The following is a 23,034-nucleotide window of genomic DNA, read 5'->3' on the forward strand; positions in this document are numbered from 1 at the left end:
CCAAGCAATGTTCTGTATTGTGACTGTGGCGGTGATTTTATGGGGGTATGCCTCTGTCAAAACTCACCATATTGTGCACTTTAAATGAGTGCAGTTTATTGTACATAAATTACGCCTCATAGTTATTGAAAAAGCTCCCTCTATCAACACTGGCTTGCACGAAGTGTCATACTCTCACCTAAAATGCTCTCTCCCCACCTATCTGCATATAAATCCTACTTTTTTCTTCACTGCCCCTCTAAAGCCTTTCCTGACTCCCCCACGTAAATGTGACTGCCACTTCTCTTGTTTCCCATAGTTTCCGTCATCCCTCCCCATCCTTGGCGGTAAAGTCGCCGAATTACCTCAGTGGGAATTTGTAGTTAAGGAACTTAGCACTTCATAGAAGTAATAGGCTTGGGGTGGTGGGGTCTCCAGGGACTAGAGCACAGAACTGTCTTCATTCTGGTACTCCCTGCACCCAGGAAAGTGCTGGATATATAGTAGGTGTTCAATCAATATTTGAGGAACAAGGAGATGGGAAGATCTGGAGTTGGTATACACACTCAGTATATTAGGCTCAGCTGATTCTTACTTGAAGAAGACAGATTGAACTATTAGTAGTGACTTCAAATGGGATAGGGACAATCTTGCAGTAACCTTGCTAGTGAGAAATCTATTAAAACCCAGCATATGTTAAAAAGTCACTCTTTGATAACTGCTGTGTCCTTGTCCCAAGGTAATCATTTTAAAGTCAAATAAACAACATGCATGATGAGGATATTTTAAGTGTCTTTTTCAAAAGCACTATCTCTGTTTATGCAACTGATGAATTGTGTTGCTTAAGCTCTGCTAACTAAGAAAGTGTTTTACACCAGCCGGGTGCGGTGGCTCACGCCTGTAATCCTAGCACTTTGGGAGGTCAAGGCAGGCAGATCACCTGAGGTCAGGAGTTTGAAACCAGCCTGACCAACATGGAGAAACCTTGTCTCTACTAAAAATACAAAATTAGCCAGGCGTGGTGGCGCATGCCTGTAATCCTAGATACTTGGGAGGCTGAGGCAGGAGAATCGGTTGAACCTGGGAGGTGAGTGAAGGTTGCGGTGAGGCAAGATCGCGCCATTGCACTCCAGCTTGGGCAACAAGAGCAAAACTCTGTCTCAAAACAAAAAAAGAAGAAGAAGTGTTTTACACCTAGTACCATGCAAAAGCATGCTTTTGGATATACACATGAGTGTATATAAAGTATAATATATACACAAGATTCTAAAATAGTGGCTGAAGGACCATGCAGTCAGGCAGTCATAGCAATGATAGCAGTGACCGTCATTAAATAACGGCCTATTTAACCTGCCACTGTCCTGCAGCAGCCGCTCACCGGGAGGATCAGCAGACAAGGGCAGATGGAGCTGTGTTATATGGCAACACTGGGCAACCTGGTCCAAACCATCACTGCCCCTCCCATCATTACCACACCACCTGGGAGACTACCAAAGGGAAGAAGATCAAGAGAGACGGAGGAGAATTATTACGACTCGGTCTCGATGATCATGTCATCAAAAATTCATTCACTGACTATTCGGCGTATGCTCTGGCTAAAATAGGCGCAAGTGATTGAGACACTGGATTCTGTTCTGCTCTGCTCACTCAGTCCCAAACTTGGCTGCCCTTCCCCGCACCGCCTCACTTTTTTCACTTGCAAAACCAGACAAAATGCTAGACATTCTACTCACCATCAGATCCAGGAAAGCCTACGGGGAACCACACGGTGTGAAATCAGCTCCAGCTCAGCAGGAAGGTATTGCAGGCAGAGCACGCAGCCGTGCCCACCCACATTTCCCACCTTCACCCTCAGGCACAAGACTGCACCTTCTAACCACCAGCTCCTGTGTTTCTTGGCGAAACGCTCTTGCCCACCTGGTAGGAAGGAGGTACCAGGGACGAGGGCTCCCTGTGACAGCCCTCGACCAGGGACAGGCAGGAGCCATTGTATAAGGACACGTGTTCTACCCTGGCTGAGTTCCCAGCAGGTTGGGCTCCAATGGCCCACAGCCATAACCAGTGTGATAACCCACTCTTGACTGGCTGCCTTCCCTTCCTTGTCTCACTTTCCCACTCTGATCAGTAGCTCCTTCAGGTCACAAGTAATCTTTTGACTCAAACTTGCCTTTGAGTCACTGTTTCAGGGTGGGCTTCTGCAGGAGCGCAAATTAGGACAACAGGTCTTCTCTGGACAGGACACCACATTAGACAAAGCTGGGAGGGGTTTAGACGAGAGAGGAAAAAGAATTCAACTTCAAACACAACAATAGCAAAACTGGTTCTCTTAGGAAGAGTCTGAATGTCATAAAGCCATCCTTCTTGTCTGAAAAGCTTCCTTGCAGAAAGAGCTCAGTGGGTCTGAGGGAAGGGGTGCACCTCTCAAGGCGGATGCCGGCTCTGCAGTGGGCATGCGGTGCCCCCTGCCCTCCGTTGGCTCTGCGTGTGCCTCGCTTCCTTTGCTCAGGGGACTGTGGGTGAGTGGCACAGCCTTCAACAAAAGTGGCTCTGCTCTTTGACAATGGTGTGTTTTCTGTGGCACAGCATAAAATGAGAATTAAACAAACTTCTAGGATGAGCTATGCTCAATAGCTATAAAGAACCAAGTGGTTTCTTAGCATATGAGAGCGTGGGGTCGAAGAGGGAAGAAGGAGGAGAAGTCTGGGGAAAAGGAGAGGGAATGGGAGGAAGAGGAGAGAAGAGGCAGAGAGAAAGAAAACATCAGAAATAAAATTAAGTTGATAAAAGTAAATGACCGCTGCACAAACAACCACTATCCTTCCTGAACCTGGGGAGGAAAATGAAAAGAGAAGCAAAACAAGCCCTGATTATGTAGATTAGCCTGTACTGAGAGGAAGATGCACCAGGTTTTCCTTTTTGTTCTGTGAAAACCTCACTGTATTCTTTATATCTCAATCCCATGAAAATACTTGTGAGCTTATAATTATGCTTACATTATTAAAGATAAGCATTCTGGGTTATTCTTGATGTCTCAGGACTGTGCCTTTTGCTACTCAGCCCGAAGTGACCTCACAGAAACACAATTTATGTGTGAAGTGGGTTTCTTGTACACAACGTATAGCTAGGTGTTGTTTTTTGGCCCACTATGACAATCTGTCTTTTGACTGGTGCATTTAGACCACTGACATTCAACGTGGTGACTGACACAGCTGGATTAACAGCACCATATTTTTTACTGTTTTCTATTTGTTGTTCTTATTCTTTGTTCCTATGTTTGTCTTCCACTCTTCTGCTGCCTTTTGTGGGGCTGTGTGTGTGTGTGTGTTTTGAGACAAGGTTTGCTCTGTTGCCCAGGAAAGAGTGCAGTGATACTGTCACAGCTCACTGCAGCCTCAACCTCCTGGCTTCAAGGGATCCTCCTACCTCAGCCTCCCAAGTAGGACTATAGGTATATGCCACCACGCCCAGATAATTTTTTATTTTTTGTAGAGACGGAGTGGGGGCAATCTCACCACATTGCCCAGGCTGGTCTGGAACTCCTGGCCTAGAGTGATCCTTCTGCCTTGGCCTCCCAAAGTGCTGGGATTACAGGCATGAGCCACTGCACCCATTTTCTCTCCTTTCTTAGTATATCAGTTGGTCTTTTTAAATTTTTTAACTTTTTTAGTGGCTGCCCTAGAGTTTGCATGTACAACTCATCTACAGCAATCCAAGTGCACTTTCTTTCTTTCTTTTCTTTTTTTCTTTTTTGAGACAGAGTTTCACTCTTTTTGCCCAGGCTGGCGTGCAATGGTACAATCTCGGCTCACTGCAACCTCCACCTCCCGGCTTCAAGCGATTCTCTTGCCTCAGCCTTCCGAGTAGCTGGGATTACAGGCATGTGCCACCACACCCAGCTAGTTTTGTATTTTTAGTAGAGACAGGAGTTTCTCCATGATCAGGCTGGTCTCGAACTCCTGACCTCAGGTGATCCACCTGCCTTGGCCTCCCAAAGTGCTGGGAGTGCTGTAATCCTCCCAAAGTGGGATTACAGGCATGAGCCACCGTGCCCAGCCCCAAGTGCACTTTCAAACAACACTATGCTGCTTCACAGGTACTATGAGTTCCTTATAATAACAATATAATCCTAATTCCTCCCTCCCATCCCTTGTAATATTGTTGTTACTTATTTTGCTTATACATAAGTATATATTTAAGTATACATAATACATTGTTGCTATTACTTTGAACAGTTATCTGTTAGATAATTAAGAATTAGAAAAATAAGTTCTTACTGTGCTTTCACCTATTCCTTCTCTGCACTTGTTCTTTATCTACGTAGATCTAAGTTTCTGACCTATATAATCTTCTTTCTCTCTAAAGAATTTCTTTTAACCTTTCTTGCAAGCCAGGTCTACTAGCAACAAATTCCCTGAGTTTTTGTTTGTCTGAAAAAGTCTTTATTTTCCTTTACTTTTAAAGGATAATTAAAGAATTCTAGGTTGGTGGGTTTTCTCTCTCAACCCTTACATCTCACTCCACTCTCTCCTTGCTTGCCTGGTTTCTGCGGGTAAGTCAGATGCTGTTCTTCTCTTTGCTCCTCTAGAGGTAACGTACTTTTTTCACTCTGGCTCCTTCCAGGATTTTTTCTTTATCTTTGATTTTCCGCAGTTTGAAAATGATACGCCCAGGTTCAGTTTTTCTGGCATTTTCCTGATTATCTGAGATTCCTGGATCTGTGGTTTAGTGTCTGACATTAATTTAGAGAAATCTCAGGCATTATAATTTCAAATGTTTCTTCTCTTCCTTTCTCTTCCTTCTCCTTCTAGTATTCCCATTACACATGCTACGCCTTTTGTAGCTGTCCCACAGTTCTTGGATATTCTGTTCTCTGTGTGTGTGTGTTTGTGTGTGTGCACGCATTTGTGTGTGTGAGTGCGCGTGTGTGTGATTGCGCACATGTGTATGTGGTTTTTTTTCTCTTTGCTTTTCAGATTTGGAGGTTTCTATTGAGATAAACTTACGCTTAGAGAGCCTTTCCTCAGCTGTGTCTAGTCCACAAATCCATCAAAACCCATCAGTGGCATTCTTCATTTCTGTTACTATGCTTTGCTCTCTGCCACTTAATTTGCTTTTTTCTTAGAATTCCCATCTCCCTGCTTACATCGCCCATCTGTTCCTGCGTGCTGCCTACTTATCCATTACAGCCCCTCGCATTAATCAGAGTTGGTTTCAATTTCCTGCCTGATAATTCCAGTATCTCTGCTGTCTTTGAGTCTGGTTGTGAAGCTTGCTCTGTCTCTTCGGCCTGTGTTGTTTGCCTTTTACTTTATTATTATTAATTCTGAGACAGAGTCCCACTTTATCACCCAGGCTGGAGTGCAGTGGCACAATCTTGGGTCACTGCAGCCTCCACCTCCTGGGTTCAAGTGGTTCTCTTGCCTCAGCCTCCTGAGTAGCTAGGATTACAGGTGTGTGTCACCACACCCAGCTAATATATATATGTGTGTATGTGTATATATACATACATACATACATATATATATATATATATATATTTTTTTTTTTTTTTAGTAGAGTCAGGGTTTCTCCATGTTGGTCAGGCTGGTCTCGAACTCCTGACCTCAGGTGATCCATCACCTTAGCCTCTCAAAGTGCTGGGACTACAGGCATGAGCCACAGTGCCTGGCCCTATTTGCTTTTTAGTATGTCTTATATTGTTTTCTTGATAGCGGCTCTGACTGGGTAAAAGGAACTACCATACAGAGGCCACGAGTGTGTGGTGGGAAGGTCTATTCTACAGACTACAATCAGGCCTCAGAGTTTTGGTGAGCTTGCACCCCTCAGCTAAACTTCACAAATGTGTCTCGGTCCTCCCTCCCACCCCCACCTTAAGTGGGCCGGGAGATGGCTAGAGTGGGCTGACGAGGGGGCTTCCCTTCCCCCAGGTCAGTTAGGTGCTGGCAAAGCAGCAGCGAGGTGAGGGGTGGCAACCTTTTTAGGAAGAGCAGAGTGCTCTGGCCTCTTTCAAAATGGTCCCTTTTCTTCTTCCCACTGCAGGAGGCACGAGGGGATTTTTCTCCATTATTCACTGTGAGAACTCGGGGAAGCTCCAGAAGGTGAGGGACAGGGGACGACAACTTGGTTCCTGCGGATCTTTAACTGTCAGACGTGGCCACTCTGCACCTCCAGCAACTTGGCGATGACAGCTAAGGTCTCCCTGCCTCAGCACTGCCCAGGGCTTCTGCTCCGGTACCTTGTGAAGCTGCATTCTCCTGAAGCCGGTTTCTCCAATTCTGGGGACAGTGGTTTGCTCTGTGACCTTGCTTCCCTTATGGATCCAAGGAGACTTGCTTTTTCAGTTTGCTCAGCTTTTTACTTGTTAGGATGGAATTGCAATTTGCAAGCTTCTTATATGCCGGAGAGGAAACTGGAAGTTCCACACTTTAATTTTATACATATAAATATATACATGTGTACATATATATGTATAGGGGTATTGTATATATACACATAAAATGATGATACATATAATGATGATATGTATTACTGAGAACGTAAAATATAATTACATAGTGATAGCTGGACATACAAGGAATTCTCAACTCCCCAAAGAAAATACATCTGGATGACCTGCCTAGGAATTTCCCCATGAGAAAGAGGAATGTCTCCGTATTTCATTCCCTGTTCCTGCCCTAAAACAATTTCAATCACTTGACAAATCATTATCATTCATTAATAATGTTTACCGAGTGCCCATATGTGAAAGAAATCCACTATACATTCCACAGATGCAGTTCCTCTCCCCACGGGGTTTCCATTTTAATGGGAACAATGCCGACTGTATCTGTCTTCCCTTTATATATTCCGTTTGGGTTTTTTGTTGTTCTTTTTGTTCTCTCTCTCTCTCTCTCTGGTCCAGAGGAATAATTTCCTGGTTTTGTAAACTAAGCTGGATCATTTCACTTCCATGAATCAGGGAATACTTTATGAAAGAATAAGGATTTACAGAGAACTGGGGATAAGAGATGGAGGGAAGCTGAACAGAAGGCAAACAAAACTGGCTGAGCCTCTTCAGAACAGAGGACAATTCCTGGTGGTGAGTCAGTTTGGACGGGGGACTGGGACACCTTACATGGGGATCAAGGAAGAATCAGTGGGGTCAAAAAGAGCATGTCAAGAAGAGATCACACTGATGACAAGCAAATATTGCCCCAGTATTACAACTCCTGTTGCCCAACTCAAAATTACCCTGTCAGTTTGATGGGATAAAATTCTCAGACCCCATTTCATAGCCAAAGACACTGAATCCCTTATTCACAGCTTAGGAAATCCGAAGAAGTAGACTGTATTTGTCTCTTCCAAAGCTCTCTACCAAAGATGATCGAGGTGTAGGAGAACTTTGTCTCTCTTAATCGTTCTGGTAACTGCTGTGCACATCCAGGCTAAAAATTCATTGATGATAAGAATTCTTTCCCTGCTGCCCCAATGCAACTTCTAGATTGTACACTAGTACAAGAGTACCAATGCAGGAACTTGTCTACATGCAGAAACTGGCTGACCTGGGCTTTCGGTGTAGGGACCCTTCCTAAAAACATGAGTATCACCCAGGGGTCTAAACAATTTGATGGGTAGACCATATATTGAATCACAAAGGTTTAGGAGTAGGAATTATCTAATTCAGTGTTTTGTTTTGTTTTTAAAGAAGTAGAACTCTATTTTTTCCACTAAAATCATATGTTGAAGCAAAATAAATAACATTTGTGTAGTTGAAAATTGGGGAGGGAATGGGATCTCCACTGGCCGCCAAGTAAGAACTGTCTCAAAGTTCTCAAAAACCACTTACCTAGCCCAATCCCTCAATTTTCACTCTTGTCACCCAGGCTGGAGTGCAGTGGCATGATCCCAGCTCACTGCAACCTCCACCTTCTGGGTTCAAGTGATTCTCATGCCTCAGCCTCCCAAGTAGCTGGGATTATAGGTGCGCACCACTACACCGGCTAATATTTGTATTTTTAGTAGAGACAGGGTTTGGCCATGTTGGTCAGGCTGATCTCAAACTCCTGACCTCAGGTGATCCACCCACCTTGGCCTCCCAAAGTGCTGGGATTACAGGCATGAACCACCGTGCCTGGCCTATTTTTATTTTTTTAAACAAGGTGTTGCCCTGTCACCCAGGTTGGCGTGCAGGGGCACTATCATAACTCACTGTAGCCTTGAACTTCTAGCCTCAAGCGATCTTCCCACCTTGGTCTCCCAACAGTGCTGGGATTATAGGCATGAGCCACACCGCACCCTGTGCAATCCCTCCATTCCTATAGGTGAGGAAATGGATACACAGAGAAGTCAGGTAAATTACCCAGGGTTACAGGACTAGGGGTAAATCTGGTTCCTGAGGCTTAATCTTCTGCTCTTTCTACTATAACACCCTGTCTCTGAGAATCTATTCTGAACCCACGAAACTACACGTGGTGATATTAAGCCACAAAAATTACTGACACAGTGCTTTCATTAAAGACTCCCCCTGCCCTGTCCATTTCCTGAGAACGAGAGGTTTCTAGTTCTTTGTACCACATTAACTCCAATTGGTAATTTTGAATTCCTTCTTGGCAGAAGTAATATAGATCAGATTCCATTAAACATATTGCTACAGTGAAAATTTATTTTATTTTTAAATTCAAACCCAGCTTATGGTCTACAGACTTCAGTGAGATTTAATCAGCGAAAGTTTAGTATTATAGTACAAAAGAATTTGGATGGTGTGTGGGATTTTACTATAAAAACGTTTTGCCTATATTGTGTATATTGGCCTCATGTTGGTCTCTTCAATAATTCTGACAGCAGTTGGCTTTCAAGTCCCTCACCATAAAAGTGGTTGCATATTATGAAATCCAACACTAGGATATCACTATCCCAGGACCCCAAGGAGTTTATCCCCATATCTCATTTAGTTACTTCCAAGTAATCTGCTGTGATATGCAATTTGCTACCCTGGCATAGAGAGGAGGAAAAGAACCATCAGCCACCCTAAGCCTAGAGTTCTGAGTCTCCCCCAAGGTTTCCTAGGCTCCCCCAAGGCCTCGATGTGGCCCTTCTAGGAGGTGGCTCTGTGATCCCAGCTTTGTCTGCAAGGAATCGGGTTATTTAAAAGATCAGAGTCCTTATTAATGTAATTCTGTTCAAGGCAAGTTAAATGAATGAAACAGGTATGGTGATGCGTATCTGTGGTCCCAGCTACTTGGAAGGCTGAGGAGGGAGGATAGCTTGAGCCCAGGAGTTCAAGGCTGCACTAAGCCGTGATAGTGCCACTGCACTCCAGCCTGGTGGCACAGCAAGACCCTGCCTCTAAAAAAAAATTTTTTTTTTTAATTTTAAAAAAAGAAGGGAATATAAGCGAGAATTTGAAAGAAATGATATACATATTTGAAAGACACAGGGGCAGGGTGGAAGCAGCCAGGGAGGACAAGGCGGGGCATCGGCTTGTGGGACTAGAAGTTCCATGTGAGCACCTCAGAGCGAGGTCTCTCATGGTCATTCCCACACCACTGAGATTGGGGTTTCAGTAAGGACTGATTGAGGAAGCAACAGCAATGAAAAGGAGGCCACAAAGAACGAGGAAACTGTCTACAAGAAGTATAAACTCAAGGCCCGCATCCAAGTAAAATATCAAATTGGAAAGAAAGAAACAGAAACATTTCAGACGGCAAAGCTGAAACTCAGTCTGCGATGTGGTGACTTCGGTCTCCCTCTCATGCCTGACAGTGGAGTCAGAGCCCTGTCATTTTAGAGGCTGCATCCCTGGCATGCGATGCCTCTGGTACAAAAGAACCCACTCACTGCGCAAGTGGTCTGGGCAGGGAAGTAGGTGTGTGGGGCCCACTCACATCTCTGACTCCTGTTTCTCAGCCATTAGCTCATATCTGAAACCTGGTATTAGAACAGTTCATGCCGGGACACTCTCTGAACTCCGTTTGCCCTAGTCCTGGCACTGCTGCCTTACAAAGGGAGGAGGATTTTAATAGCATTAAAAGAAAAAAGAAAAAGAATGAAATACTTGTAAAGCTTTTGATAGTATTGAGTCATATACATATAAGCATGCAAATGGTAAGAGTACTGAATATTCTAGAACATACACAATAAAAATTGTAGTAGAACTACCTTTTATATTGCCTCATGGAGCAGCAAGGCTAGGTTAGAGCTGAGAACAAAACTGAGGCTTCTAAACTGAGGCTTTTGAATATCTCTCCCCATATATTGTTTTGGAGTGACGCCCAGCTTTCTGAAGAACGCTGAGGGTGGAGCTTGGGCATCCTGCAGCACTGTAGAAAGAGCAATGGGCTTTAGAACTCAGTTATGCTGATTGGGCCAGGCGCGGTGGCTCACATCTGTAATCCCAACACTTTGGGAGGCCAAGGCAGGCGGATCACAAGGTCAGGAGTTCAAGAACTCAGTTATGCTGATTGGTTTCTGCATGACATAGAGCAGATGACCTAGCCTCTGGTCCTGTTTCCTCATCTTTATTTATTTATTTATTTATTTTTGAGATGGACTCTCGCTCTGTTGCCTAGGCTAGAGTGCAGTGGCATCATCTCGGCTCACTGCAACCTGGCCTCCCAGGTTCAAGCAATTCTCCTGCCTCAGACTCCTGAGTAGCTGGAATTACAGGTGCACACTACTGCGCCTGGCTAATTTTTGTATTTTTAGTACAGACGGGGTTTCACATCTTGGCCAGGCTGGTCTTTAACTCCTGACCTCAGGTGATCCACCCACCTCTGCATCCCAGAGTGCTGGGATCACAGGTGTGAGCCACTGCACCCGGCCTTGTTTCCTCACCTTTAAAATGGGACTATGAAAGCCTACTTCACAGGGTAGTGGTTGGAATAAATGAAATGAGATGATGTATGTAAAACTTCTACTCTAGTGCCTGGCATAGAGCAGATGCTTCATTCATTTGACCAATATTAATGAAACACCTTACTACATGCCAGGCACTGTGCAAGGTGCTGGAAATAAAAGTTAGTATGAACAGACTTGGTGTCTGTCTTCTCAGGGCGTGCAGTGTAGCCACCCATTGTGTCAGTAACAGTGCCACTTACTGTGAGTGGCCTGTCTTGACTGAGGTGCACAGGTGGTACTTACAAGATGATCAAAGTACAGGCACTGCTTCTGAAGTGCTTACATCTGATTGAAAAGCTAGGACAACCACAACCACATAATCAGGTGGCTCTGCCACTAATTAAGTGAGTGATCTTGGGAAAATTATTTAACAATTTTGTACCTCCGATTCCCCATAAGTAAAATAAGGAGGTTGGACTGGATTAAAGTTTCCCAAACTTGACTGAGTATGAGAATTGCCTGGGGAACCTTTTAAAAGTACATATTCCGGGGACCTACCCAGCCCCTGTGGGGCTCAGGGATCTGTAATGATTTTTTAAATGTCCCCAGGTGATCCAACACAGCTATCTTGTAAATATGTCCATATGTAAAATCCCTCTTTACAAAAGAGTTCTGGGGTAAATTACTGTAATCCAAAGCTGGAGCAAAGAGTGCCACAGAAAAGGCACCAGTAAAATGTCATGAGAGTTAGGAAAAGGCAAACATCTCTTGGGGTGGGGGGGCAGCAGCACTGAAGCAGAACTTGAGCTGGGCCTTGGATGAGGGCTGGAACCTGAACTTAAGAGGACAGAGAAAGGGAAGAGGATGGAGAACTGAAGCCAAACATTTGGTGGAGGACAGACTGCTTGAATGGGAATGATGGGGTCTAAGGCTGGCAAGGTAAATCAAAACCAACTTCTTTAGTTATTCCATTCATTCATCCATCCGTCCATCTGTCTGTCTGTCCATCCATTCATTCATTAAAATGTCCATCCATCCAGGCATTCAGGAATGCCTGACAGTGTGAATATGTACTATTCTAGGCCGTGAGGGTGGAAAGAGAAAGACAGAGTCCTGGCTTACCTAGCAGGGCTGCCGGCACCCAGGCAGTGACAGAAGCTAACGGTGCTAAAGGAAACGCAGGGCAGGCTGGGCGCAGTGGCTCATGCCTGTAACCCCAGTACTTTGGGAGGCTGAAGTGGGTGGACTATAAGGTCAGGAGTTCAAGACCAGCCTGGCCAACATGGTAAAACCCCATCTCGACTAAAAATACAAAACTTAGCTGGGCACAGTGAAATGCGCCTGTAATTCCAGCTACTCTGGAGGCTGAGGCAGGATAATTGCTTAAACCCAAGAGGTGGAGGTTGCAGTGAGCCAAGATCGCGCCGCTACACTCCAGCCTGGGTGACAAGAGCGAACTCCGTCTCAGGTAAAAAAGAAAAAAAAGTGCAGGGCAAAGGCAGCCCAGAAGACTAACTGTGCCCGGAAAAGACAGACATCTGAAAGAAAGGAGAGATAATTGGGTGTTACAGGTTGAACTGTGTCTCCCCAAAATGATATGCTGATGTCCTAACTTCCAGTCCTTCTGCAAATGACCTTAGGGGCTATCTGACTACAGAGACAGACATGCACTGTCTTTCTGAAAACAATGCGAAGACACAGAGAGAAGGCTACATGAAGGTGAGGGACTGAGTGATGTTCTGCAGCCTAGGAAGGCCAAAGACGGCCAGCAAATCACCAGATGTGGGGAAGAGGCCTGGAGCACCTTCTCCTCCCAGCCTCAGACGGAACGAATCCTGCCAACACCTTGATCTCGAGCTTCGGGCCTCCAGAACTGTGAGAAAGTAAATTTCTGCTGTTTGAAGCCCTCCAGCTTTGTGGTATTTTGTTCCCACAGCTCTAGGAAATCATACGCAAAGTAGATGCAAAAGGAGAGCTAAAAGATTGCATATTGTAGGCTCGGCGGCTCATTTTTGAATTGTTGGGTTAGCCAGCTAATTAAGCAGCTAGAGTGGTGCCTAGCACACAGCAAGAGCTGAATAAACACTTGCTGAGTCACGAATGGGAGACTGGGGAGAAGGAGTAAAGATGGGTTCCCGGGGAGAATGCTGGGAGGTGGAGGAAATGCAGACCCAGTCTCAGGCACGTCGAAGCTCTCCAGAGAGAGAGGGATCCAGAGGCAGCTGGAGCACAGCCGTGAAGCTTGGGGGCCAGAGATTAAGTTTTGGGAATCATCCATGTAGAGATAATAGATTAGATGCAGTTAAACATTATATAGAGAAAATACTAGAATGCTAAGGGCAGACACACTGTAATTTAGAGTCTCTGAAAAGGACAGCAAAAGAGAAGAGGAAAGAGACAAGTCTAGTATCACAGAAGACAGGAGAGGAGATTTCAGGGAGGAGGATCTAGCCACAAGAAAACAGAAAAAGAAGGCCTGTTTCAAGTGATTTGCTTTCCATGTCACAATTGCTATGTGTGTGTGTGTGTGTGTGTGTGTGTGTGTGTTAACATAAACCCATGACAATTCCTGAATGATTTCCAATAGAGCAGCTTTTGAATATGTTAATTTCAAGAAAGATTCTGGAGGAAAAGATGAAGATGTTAGTGTTTTAATCCTGAGTGTTTCAACAGAAATCTCAGCCTGTGGGATCAGGCAAACAATCTAGGAATGAATATTATGTCCCTAATAAAAAGACTCAGAGAAGTGAATATTCATGGCTTGGTTTTATGTAGAAGATCAGGTTCCAGTGAAAAGCTGGGTTCTGATTCTTGGGCAAATATCCAAATCAGAGCACCAGCCATTTATTTATTCATTTAACACATTATTGGCCACTTGGCACTGAGCTAGAAGCACAAAGATGAATAAACTCATCAAGGAGCTTACAGTTTAATGGGGAAGTCAGAGACATTATCAGGTAGTTTAAAAATATGTTGAAGATTGGCCTGGCGCAGTGGCTCACGCCTATAATCCCAGCACTTTGGGAGGCGGAGGCGGGTGGATCACGAAGTCAAGAGATCGAGACCATCCTGGTCAACATGGTGATACCGTCTCTACTAAAAATACAAAAATTAGCTGGGCATGGTGGCGCACGCCTGTAGTCCCAGCTACTCAGGAGGCTGAGGCAGGAGAATTGCTTGAACCCAGGAGGTGGTGGTTGCAGTGAGCCAAGATTGTGCCTTTGCACTCCAGCCTGGGTAACAAGAGCGAAACTCCGTCTCAAAAAAATAGAAAATAAAGACAAAAAATGTTAAAAAAGAATGTTGAAGACCTTAGCTAAAGAAACTTTAGAAATTAATAATATGGAGGTTCCCCAAAAAACAAAATATTCTGCCCCACTGTGTCCACAAGATCAACATGAAGGAAAGATTAATCTCAAGCCTTGTTGTTGTTTTCCTGGTTGGGTTTTGGACTTACTTGCAACTCCTTTCTTCTTATTTCTCCCTTTTGGAATGAAACATCTATCCTATACCTGTCCCACCATTGTATTTTGGAAGCACATTAACTTGTTTGATTTCACAGGTTCATAGCTGGGGAGCAGTTTGCCTCAAGATGAAAGACACCTTTGAGTCTCATCTGTGTCTGATTTAGATGATATTTAGATAAGATCCTGGTTTTTAGACCTTTGAGTTGGTGCTGGAAGAATTTAAGACTCTTAAGACTACTGAGACAGAACGAATGTATTTTGTATGTAAGAAAGACATGAGTTTAAGGGGGCCAAGGTTGAAATGCGATGGTCTGAATGTGTGTCTATACCCCAAAAATTCATATGTTGGAACTTAACCCCCAAGGTGATAGTACTAAGAGGTAGGGCCTTTTGGGAAGTGATTAAGCACCTTATAAAAATGGCTGAGAGGAGTGCGCTGGCTCCTTCCCTCTTCCATCCCTTCTGCCATGTGAGGACACAGGACACAGTAAGGTGCCATCTTGGAAGTGAAGAACAAGCCCTCATCAGAAGTCAAACCTGCTGGTGCCTATCTTTTGAACTTCCCAGCCTTCAGAACTGAGAAATGAATTTATATTGTTCATAAATTTTTTAAAGCCTAAAAATGGAATTACAATATGATCAAGCAATCCCACTTCTGGATATAGATCCAAAATCATTGAAATCAGTATGTTAAATAGATATCTGTACTCCCATGTTCATTTCAGCATTATTCATAATAACCAAGATATGAAATCAACCTAGGTGTCCATCAATGGATGAACGGATAAAGAACATGTGGCATATATATGTAATGGATTACTAACAGCCTTTAAAAAGAAGGAAATCCTGTCATTTTTGACATGAATGAAACTGGAAGATACTATGCTGAGTGAAATAAGAAAAACCGCCAGGCAAGAAAGATAAGTACCATATAATATAACTTACATGTAGAATCTGATAAAGTCAAACTTATAGAATTAAGAGTGTAGAATGGTGGTTACCAGATGCTGGGGGTGGGGGTGGAGAATGGAGAGATATTGACCAAAGGGTAGAAAGTTCCAGGTGGACAGGAGGAATAAGTCTTCAAGTTCTATTACCCAGGATGGCAACCACAGTTAATAATAATGTATTATATATCTCAAAATTGCTAAAAGAATAGATTTTAAATGCACTTACTACAAAAAATGATAAGTATGTGAGGTGGTGGATGTGTTAATTAGCTTGATATGATAATTCCACAATATGAAAACATCACATTGTACCCTGCAAGTCTACAATTGTTATTTGTCAGCTACAAATAAAAATTAAAGTTAAAAACTAAAAAGGTAATATTCTGTTGGGGGATAAGTAAACAAAACGTTGTATATACATACAAGGAAGTTCTGACGCATGCTATGACATGGATGAAATATTGATAAGTTTCATCCATAGATAAAACATGGGTGTTAGGTGAAATAAGCCAGACACAAAAGAACATATTTTATAATTCCACTTCTAAGAGGTATCTAGAATAGACAAATTCATAGAGATAGAAAGTCCGTCCAGGTGTGGTGGCTCATGCCTGTAATCCAGCAGTTTGAGAGGCTGAGGTGGAAGGCTCACTTGAGCCCAGGAGTTTGAGACCAGCCTGGTTAACATAATGAGACTCTGTCTCTATAAAAAGTAAAAATTAAAAAATTAGCAGAGTGTGGTGGAACACATCTGTAGTCTCAGCTACTTAGAAGGCTGAGGTGGGAGGATTGCTTAAGCCCAGAAGTTTGAGCCTGCAGTGAGCTATGATTGCACCATTGCACTCCAACTTGGGCAACAGAGCAAGTCTCAAAAATAAATAAATACATACATACATAAGAAAGTAGAAGTAGACAGAAAGAAGTGGTTGTCAGGGGCTGGAAGGCAGGAGAGACGGGAAGTTATTGTTTAATGTTAATTAAACAATGGTGTTAATTCTGAACAGAATTTCAGTTGCAGAAGATGGAAAAGTTTTGTAGAGAGATGTGGTGATAATTACACAACAATGTGAATGTGCCTAATACCACAGAACCGTACACTTAAAAATGGTTAAAATGGAAAATTTTGTTAAGTACATTTTACCATAATTTTTTAAAAAACCAATAATGTTTGTGAACCTATCTGATAATTGAAGAAACTGAAGGTCTTTTTCCATGAGTCCCTATTGGAACATAAAGCTTCTTCAGTTCAATGAATGAACTGGTTGTATCTGCTCAGGCAGATACAACCCAACACTGAAAGGAATGCATCCCACATTCGATTGCCCAATTTGATAGCTAGCAGCACCCCATGGGCCAAAAGACATATGAGGCCGGGCACAGTGGCTCACGCCCATAATCCCAGCACTTTGGGAGGCCAAGGTTGGTGGATCACCTGAGGTCAGGAGTTCGAGACCAGCCTGGCCAGCATGGTGAAACCCTGTATCTAGTACAAATACAAAAATTTGCCAGGTATGGTGGCGGGCACCTGTAATCCCAGCTACTCAGGAGACTGAAGCAGGAAAATCAAACCAGGGAGGCGGAGGTTGCAGTGAGCCAAGATCACGCCACTGCACTCCAGCCTGGGCAACAAGAGAGAAACCGAGTCTAAAAAAACAAAAGACATATGAGTCCTTTTTGTACTGTGACCTTATGTAACAGGTTTTACCCTGCACCACTAGGGATCAATGAAGCTGATAAACTGTTCCAGTGGGTTAGGAACCAATGCCTATAGTCAAGGAGAAATAAGGACTCTCCCAAGTGGCCCCCTCCCTCCCCCTGCCATGGAAGGGAAACTTCTACCATTGCCCCTCAGAAAGAGACCAAACTCAGACTGCAACACTCTGCCCTCTGCCACTCAGGCAGGTGATCTAGAAGGGTCGGGTGGCTTTCCCAGCGTCTAAGCCTATCAGAGGCAAGTCAGAATGAGAATTTAATGCCTACTCACCTACAAGAGCCTCCCTGCCACTCCAGTAACCAGGATAACCGGAACGATCGCCTAGCACATCCGGAGCCCCTGGCTAAAAATACAACCTTCTCTGAGATGGTTTCAGTTATATAAATGTTTGAGAGCCAGGCAGCACCTGAAAACCGCTGGGCAGCTGGAGGCCATATGTGAACTGCACCCCTACAGCCTCATGGCCCTGTCCAGCTCCCGGCACTTCTCTATCAAGGCCTTCCTTCCACCCTTTCTTCTGCCTGATTGCTGCTCTCCTTCACTCTTCTACCCCACCTGGCTTCTCTCCTCTGCCCAGGATGGAATTTCTCCCGCCACCTTTGTTCATCTGTTCCCTGCCACACCCCTATCATCCTCCCTTTCTACTCTACCCTCACCTGGAACGGTGTTTCCCTCTCTCGCTTGCCAGTCCAGGGGCTTCCTCCGAGTCCTTCTCAAATGTCATTTGTCTCGGAAAGCCTTCCACGGACCTCCCACACGGGTAGCTCTCCTGCAGCATCTGCTGGCCAGTCAGTCTCACCAGCGAGGGCTCGTTTATTGAACAAAATTTGCCCAGACCTGCTCCAGACCAAGCCCTTCATGAACGCAGGGCCACGGGCACAGTAGTAAATGGAAGGGGGTTTCTGACCTCAAAGACGGGGGTCCGCTGAGGAGGACAAACCGAAACCAAATAGTTAAAGGAATGTGCTAGGTTCGATATCAGAATTTTTGTGTACATGTGTCTTCAGGAGCTCGGAGGAGAAAGCAGCCCACTTGGAGAGGTCGGGAGGTGTGAATCTTGAGTAAACGTGGTCATCCCCCAGGCCTGTGGTTGCAAAAGGACACTGCCAACAGCAGCAGGGCATCACCAGGGCCACCAGGGTGGCTCGTCCAGCGTCATGCTCAGGAAAGCGGCAGGTGGCTCTGCATCGCCGTGATGCCGGGTCCATCCAGGAGGGATGTGGGAAATGGAATTGAATCGGGAAGGGCTTGGAACTCCAGCTCAGGAGTGAGTCCAGCTTCCTTCTGGGGCCACAGTGTGCTGCTCAGTGCTCCCTAGTAAAAAGGTTGTCACTGGCTGTGGTCTCACCCGACTGTGTGTCTAATTCCTATTTTTCATTTGGGAAAGTTCAGAGCAGTTTTCCCTTGGCATCAGTTCACAGCAGAGCCAAACTGTTGCTAATCGCATGGTTAAAGATTCACAAACATCACAGCAAGAGTCACTGTCACAGCGGCTCCTGTTAGAGCCACAGCGCCTGAGAAACGTCAGGTCCCCAGAACCTGAGAAACCTCAGCAACTGACCTCAGATGCTCAGGACGTGCGAGTGTGCTTGCCCACTAAACGTGGCAGAGGATCAGATCAGTGACGCGCTGTGACGAAGCATTCCACAGTCAAATAAGCATGGGATGCACGCCCTCCTGCTCCTGTGGGAGTCACACGGCATACGAACACATTAAAGCTCTGTGGTTTTAAAAACTGTGTTTAAACCGGCATTTCTCAAACTTACTTGATCACATAACCTTTTTTTCCTCCACGTGCCTACGAACTTCTCAGGAGGAACAGATGTTGGGAAGCGCTGGATTAGATGATTTCCAGCTGACTTTTCAACCATTAAAATCCACTGCTTTATGGCTTGAGAATAAGTCACGGGCCTGGAACTTGAGTAACCAAAATATACTTGGATTTTTAGATATACTAACATTGATTCCGAGAAGGCTTCAAAACCGGAATCAGGCATGACTTTATGAAGCATGATGATGAAAAGGGTCCACGGAGGCCAGATGGCCATGAGCGGGAGAATAACACAGAAAGCAGGAGAAAGAAAAGGCCTGAGAGGAAGGCATACTGGTTGAAAGATTCTGATTGGAAGAAGAAAAGGCTCTAGTAACTTAGGAAAGTTTGGAAAGCATGAGACAGCTTCACAGAAATTCTTTGGTCACCGAGAAAGGCTGAGATAGGGATCAAGAGGCTGTAAGGAGAATGGCCTCTGCTTCATGGCAGGGGAAACCTGTTCCCTTGTGGGCCACTGGAATGGAGAGAAGGAACCATGGCACAGCACGATGTGCAAGCCAGGAGGGCCTAGCAAGAAAGCACACTCAGACCCATCGAGAGAGGGGCCAGAGAACCATGGGGTGAAAAGTCGGAGAGAGGAAGGGCTAATGCACAGCTCAGACTGCTGAAGAGCAAGGGGCTGGGTACCTGTCATCTGCCCATGTCGCATGAGTAATTCCAGGCTAACTCCATTGCCTGACTCTCGATCCCCTCCCCTCTTGCAGTGCTGGGACCCTGCCCCACGAATCACCCTCCTCTCTAGCACACCTTAGGCCCCTGCCAACCTGCCTCCATGTTTTCATGGACACTGCTACTCCCTCCAATTACTGCCCAATTTCTATTATTTGTCAAACATCTTGAAAGAAGTTCCAGTGCCACATTTATAACTGCTTGGATAGACTAGCCACCTCAAAGTCAGCAGGTCCAAAAATGGCTCCATCCACCCTTTCCTCCATCCAGCCCCTAACTTAGTTATTCACCACTGCTCCAGCCATGTGCTGCCGGTCAGCCAGGCTCAAAGCTGCAGCCACCTCCCATGTCTACTTCAATGACAAGTCTGACATCTTCTTCAATGATCTTTTACATCTGTACCACTCTGCCCTCTCACTGCGCTGCCCTGACCCCAATCACAGTGGCCTTCTGAATGTTCTCCAAGGCTGGGAGGGCAAATCCTCATCCTTAAACACATGCCCCACCTCTTCCTCACCTGGAGACGAAGTGGAGGACATGAGTGATGGAGCAATGGAGTTCTTTCCCGTGGATGGCCTCACAATCCTCCCGAATGAAGTGTAGGGTCCTGGGAGGCCACCACCAGTCAGCTAAAGAGGGCATTCAAGATGACACAAGCACACATCTCATCCCAGCTAATGACTCCAGAATCCACATAGGAATTTAATGCTGGAAGCCAAACCATAGTCAAAACACAGTTGTTGCTGTCTCCGAATGGCAGAACTTGGTCCTAGTTGTCCTGTTCTTGTCACTCCAACTGAGTAATGTGCTTTGGTGGTATAAACAAGCCGAGTTTAATTGCCATGTCATCAAAAAGATGACAGCACGATTCAGCATTGAAACACAAAGTTTCAATTGTACACAGAAAGGCATGAACCTACATTTTATATTAGTGAATCAAATGTTTTCATTGGAGGAGTGACCAAAATTCTATTATTTTCCTGCAAATCAGCAACAAAAAGCTTCTTGAGACGTAAGAAAGGAGGATACCCATAGGTAGAAAAGCCTGGTTACCTCTCACTAAGATCTGCTTATCACAGGCTGTATTCATCCGTTCTCACACTGCTATAAAGACATACTTGAGACTGGGTAATTTATTAAAAAAAGAGGTTTAATTGGCTCATGGTTCTGCAGGCTGCACAGGCTTCTGCTTCTGAGTAGACCTCAGAAAACTTACAATCATGGGGGAAAGGTATGGGGAAGAAGGCTTGTCTTCCCAGGGCAAACAGGAGCCTGGGGGAAGAGGAAGGTGCCACACGCTTTCAAATAATTAGATCTCAAGAGAACTCTATCTCAAGATAGCAGTAGAGGGATGGTGCTAAACGATTAGAAACCACCCTCATTGATCCAGTCACCTCCTACCACGTCCCTCCTCCAACACTGGGAATTACTATTCAATGTGAGATTTGGTTGGAGACACAGAGCCATACCATATCATTCTGCCCCTGGCCCCTCCCAAATCTCATGTCCCTTTCACATTTCAAAACACAATCATGCCTCCCTAACAGTCCCCCACAGTCTTAACTCATTGCAGGATTTACTCAAAAGTGCAAGTCCAGAGTCTCATTCGAGACAAGGCAAGTCCCTTTCACCTATGAGCCCATAAAATCAAAAGCAAGTTAGTTACTTCCAAGATGCAATGGGGGTACAGGGATTGGGTAAATGCTCCCATTCCAAAAGGGAGAAATAGGCCAAAACAAAGAGGCTACAGGCCCTGCGCAAGTCTGAAACCCAGCAGTCAGTCATTAAATCTTAAAGCTCGAAAATAATGTCCTTTAATTCCATGTCTCACACCCAGGCCACACTGATGCAAGCAGTGGGCTCCCAAGGCCTTGGGCAGCTCTACCTCTGTAACTCTGCAGGGTACAGTCCCCATGGCTCCCTTCATGGGCTGGTGTTGAGTGCCTGCAGCTTCTCCAGGCACACAGTAGAAGCTGTCAATGGAGCTACCATTCTGGGGTCTGGAGGATGGTGGCCCTCTCCTCAGAGCTCTACTAGGCAGTGCCCTGTGGGGACTCTGTGTGGGGGCTCCAACCACACATTTCCCCACCACGCTGCCCCAGTTGAGGTTCTCTATGAGGGCACTGCCCCTGCAGCAGAATTTTGTCTGGACATCCAGGTATTTCCATAAATCCTCTGAAATCTAAGCAGAGACTCCCAAGCCTCAACTCTTGCCTTCTCCACACCTGCAGTCAACACCACATGGAAGCTGCCAAGGCTTGTGGCTTGCACCCTCTGGAGCAGTGGTCTGAGACATATCTGGGGCCCTTTTAGCTGCAACTGGAGCTGGAGCAGCTGTGATGCAGTTGCCATGTCCTGAGGCTGCATAGAGCAGCAGGGCCCTGGGCCTGGTCCATAAAACCATTTTTTCCTCCCAGACCTCCAGGTTTGTGATGGGAAGGGCTGCCACAAAGGGCTCTGAAATGCCCTAGAGCCACATCTTCCCCATTGTCTTGACTATTAACATTTGGCTCCTCTTTACTTATACAAATTTCTGCTGCCTTGAATTCCTCCCCAGAAAATGAGTTTTTCTTTTTTTTACAAAATGTTTAGGCTGAAAATTTTCCAAACTGTTATGCTATGCTTTCCTTTTTTTCTTTTTTCTTTTCTTTTCTTTTTTTTTTTTTTTGAGACAGAGTCACTCTGTCATCCTGGCTGGAGTGCAGTGGTGTGATCATGGCTCACTGCAACCTCTGCCTCCTGGGTTCAAGGAATTCTTGTGCCTCAGCCTCCCAAGTAGCTGGAATTATAGGCATGCATCACTAAGCCTGGCCAACTTTTTGTATTTTTAGTAGAGACAGGGTTTCACCATATTGCCCAACTGGTCTCAAATTCCTGACCTCAAGTGATTCCACCTGCCTCAGCCTACCAAAGTGCTAAGATTACAGGTGTGAGCCACCGTGTCTGGCCTGCTTTCTTTTCAAATATAAGTTCTAGTTTCAGATAATCTCTTTGCCCATGAATAAGAACATAGGCTGTTAGAAGCCAGGTCACATCTTGAATGCTTTGCTGCTTAGAAATTTATTCTACCAGATACCCTAAATCATCTCTCTCAATTTCAGAGTTCCACAGATCCCTAGAGAAAGGGCACAATGCTGCCAGTCTCTTTGGTAAAGTATAGCAAGAGTGACCTTTACTCCAGTGTTCAATAAGTTCCTCATCTCCATCTGAGACTACTTCAGCCTGGACTTCACTGTCCATATCACTATCAGCATTTTGGCCACAACCATTCCACAAGTCTCTAGGAAGTTCCCTCATTTTCCTGTCTTCTTCTGAGCTCTCCGAACTATTTCAGCCTTTACCCAGTAGCCAGTTCCAAAGTTGTTTCCACATATTCAGGTATCTTTATAGCAATACCCCACACCTGGCACCAATTTTCTGTAGTAGTCTGTTCTCACACTGCTATAGAGACATACCTGAGACTGGGAAATTTCTTAAAAAAGAGGTTTAATCAGCTCACAGTTCTGCAGGCTATACAGGCTATTCTTCTGGGAGTCCTCAGGAAACTTACAATCATGGCAGAAGGCAAAGGAGAAGCAACCACATCTTCACATGGCCAGCAGGAGAGGG

The 23,034-nt window shown here is 45.0% G+C and overlaps 1 protein-coding gene across 3 annotated transcripts in view; it reads left to right on the plus strand.

Annotated features, from left to right (window-relative positions):
- Positions 1-12,705, plus strand: part of FBXL14 (F-box and leucine rich repeat protein 14) — a 34,869-nt gene extending 22,164 nt beyond the window's left edge. For all 3 annotated transcript variants that reach the window (XM_012476337.2, XM_012476338.2, XM_012476336.2), the window contains exon 2: positions 6,019-12,705. In XM_012476337.2, the coding sequence (XP_012331760.1) occupies positions 6,019-6,055 (37 nt within the window). In that variant the 3' untranslated portion in view covers positions 6,056-12,705. The remainder of the gene's footprint in view (positions 1-6,018) is intronic.
- The last annotated feature ends 10,329 nt before the right edge of the window (positions 12,706-23,034 follow it).

Source organism: Aotus nancymaae, unplaced genomic scaffold (assembly GCF_030222135.1).
Source record: "Aotus nancymaae isolate 86718 unplaced genomic scaffold, 86718_ANA_hifiasm-v0.15.2.pri h1tg000016l, whole genome shotgun sequence".
NCBI classification, from domain to species: Eukaryota; Metazoa; Chordata; class Mammalia; order Primates; family Aotidae; genus Aotus; species Aotus nancymaae.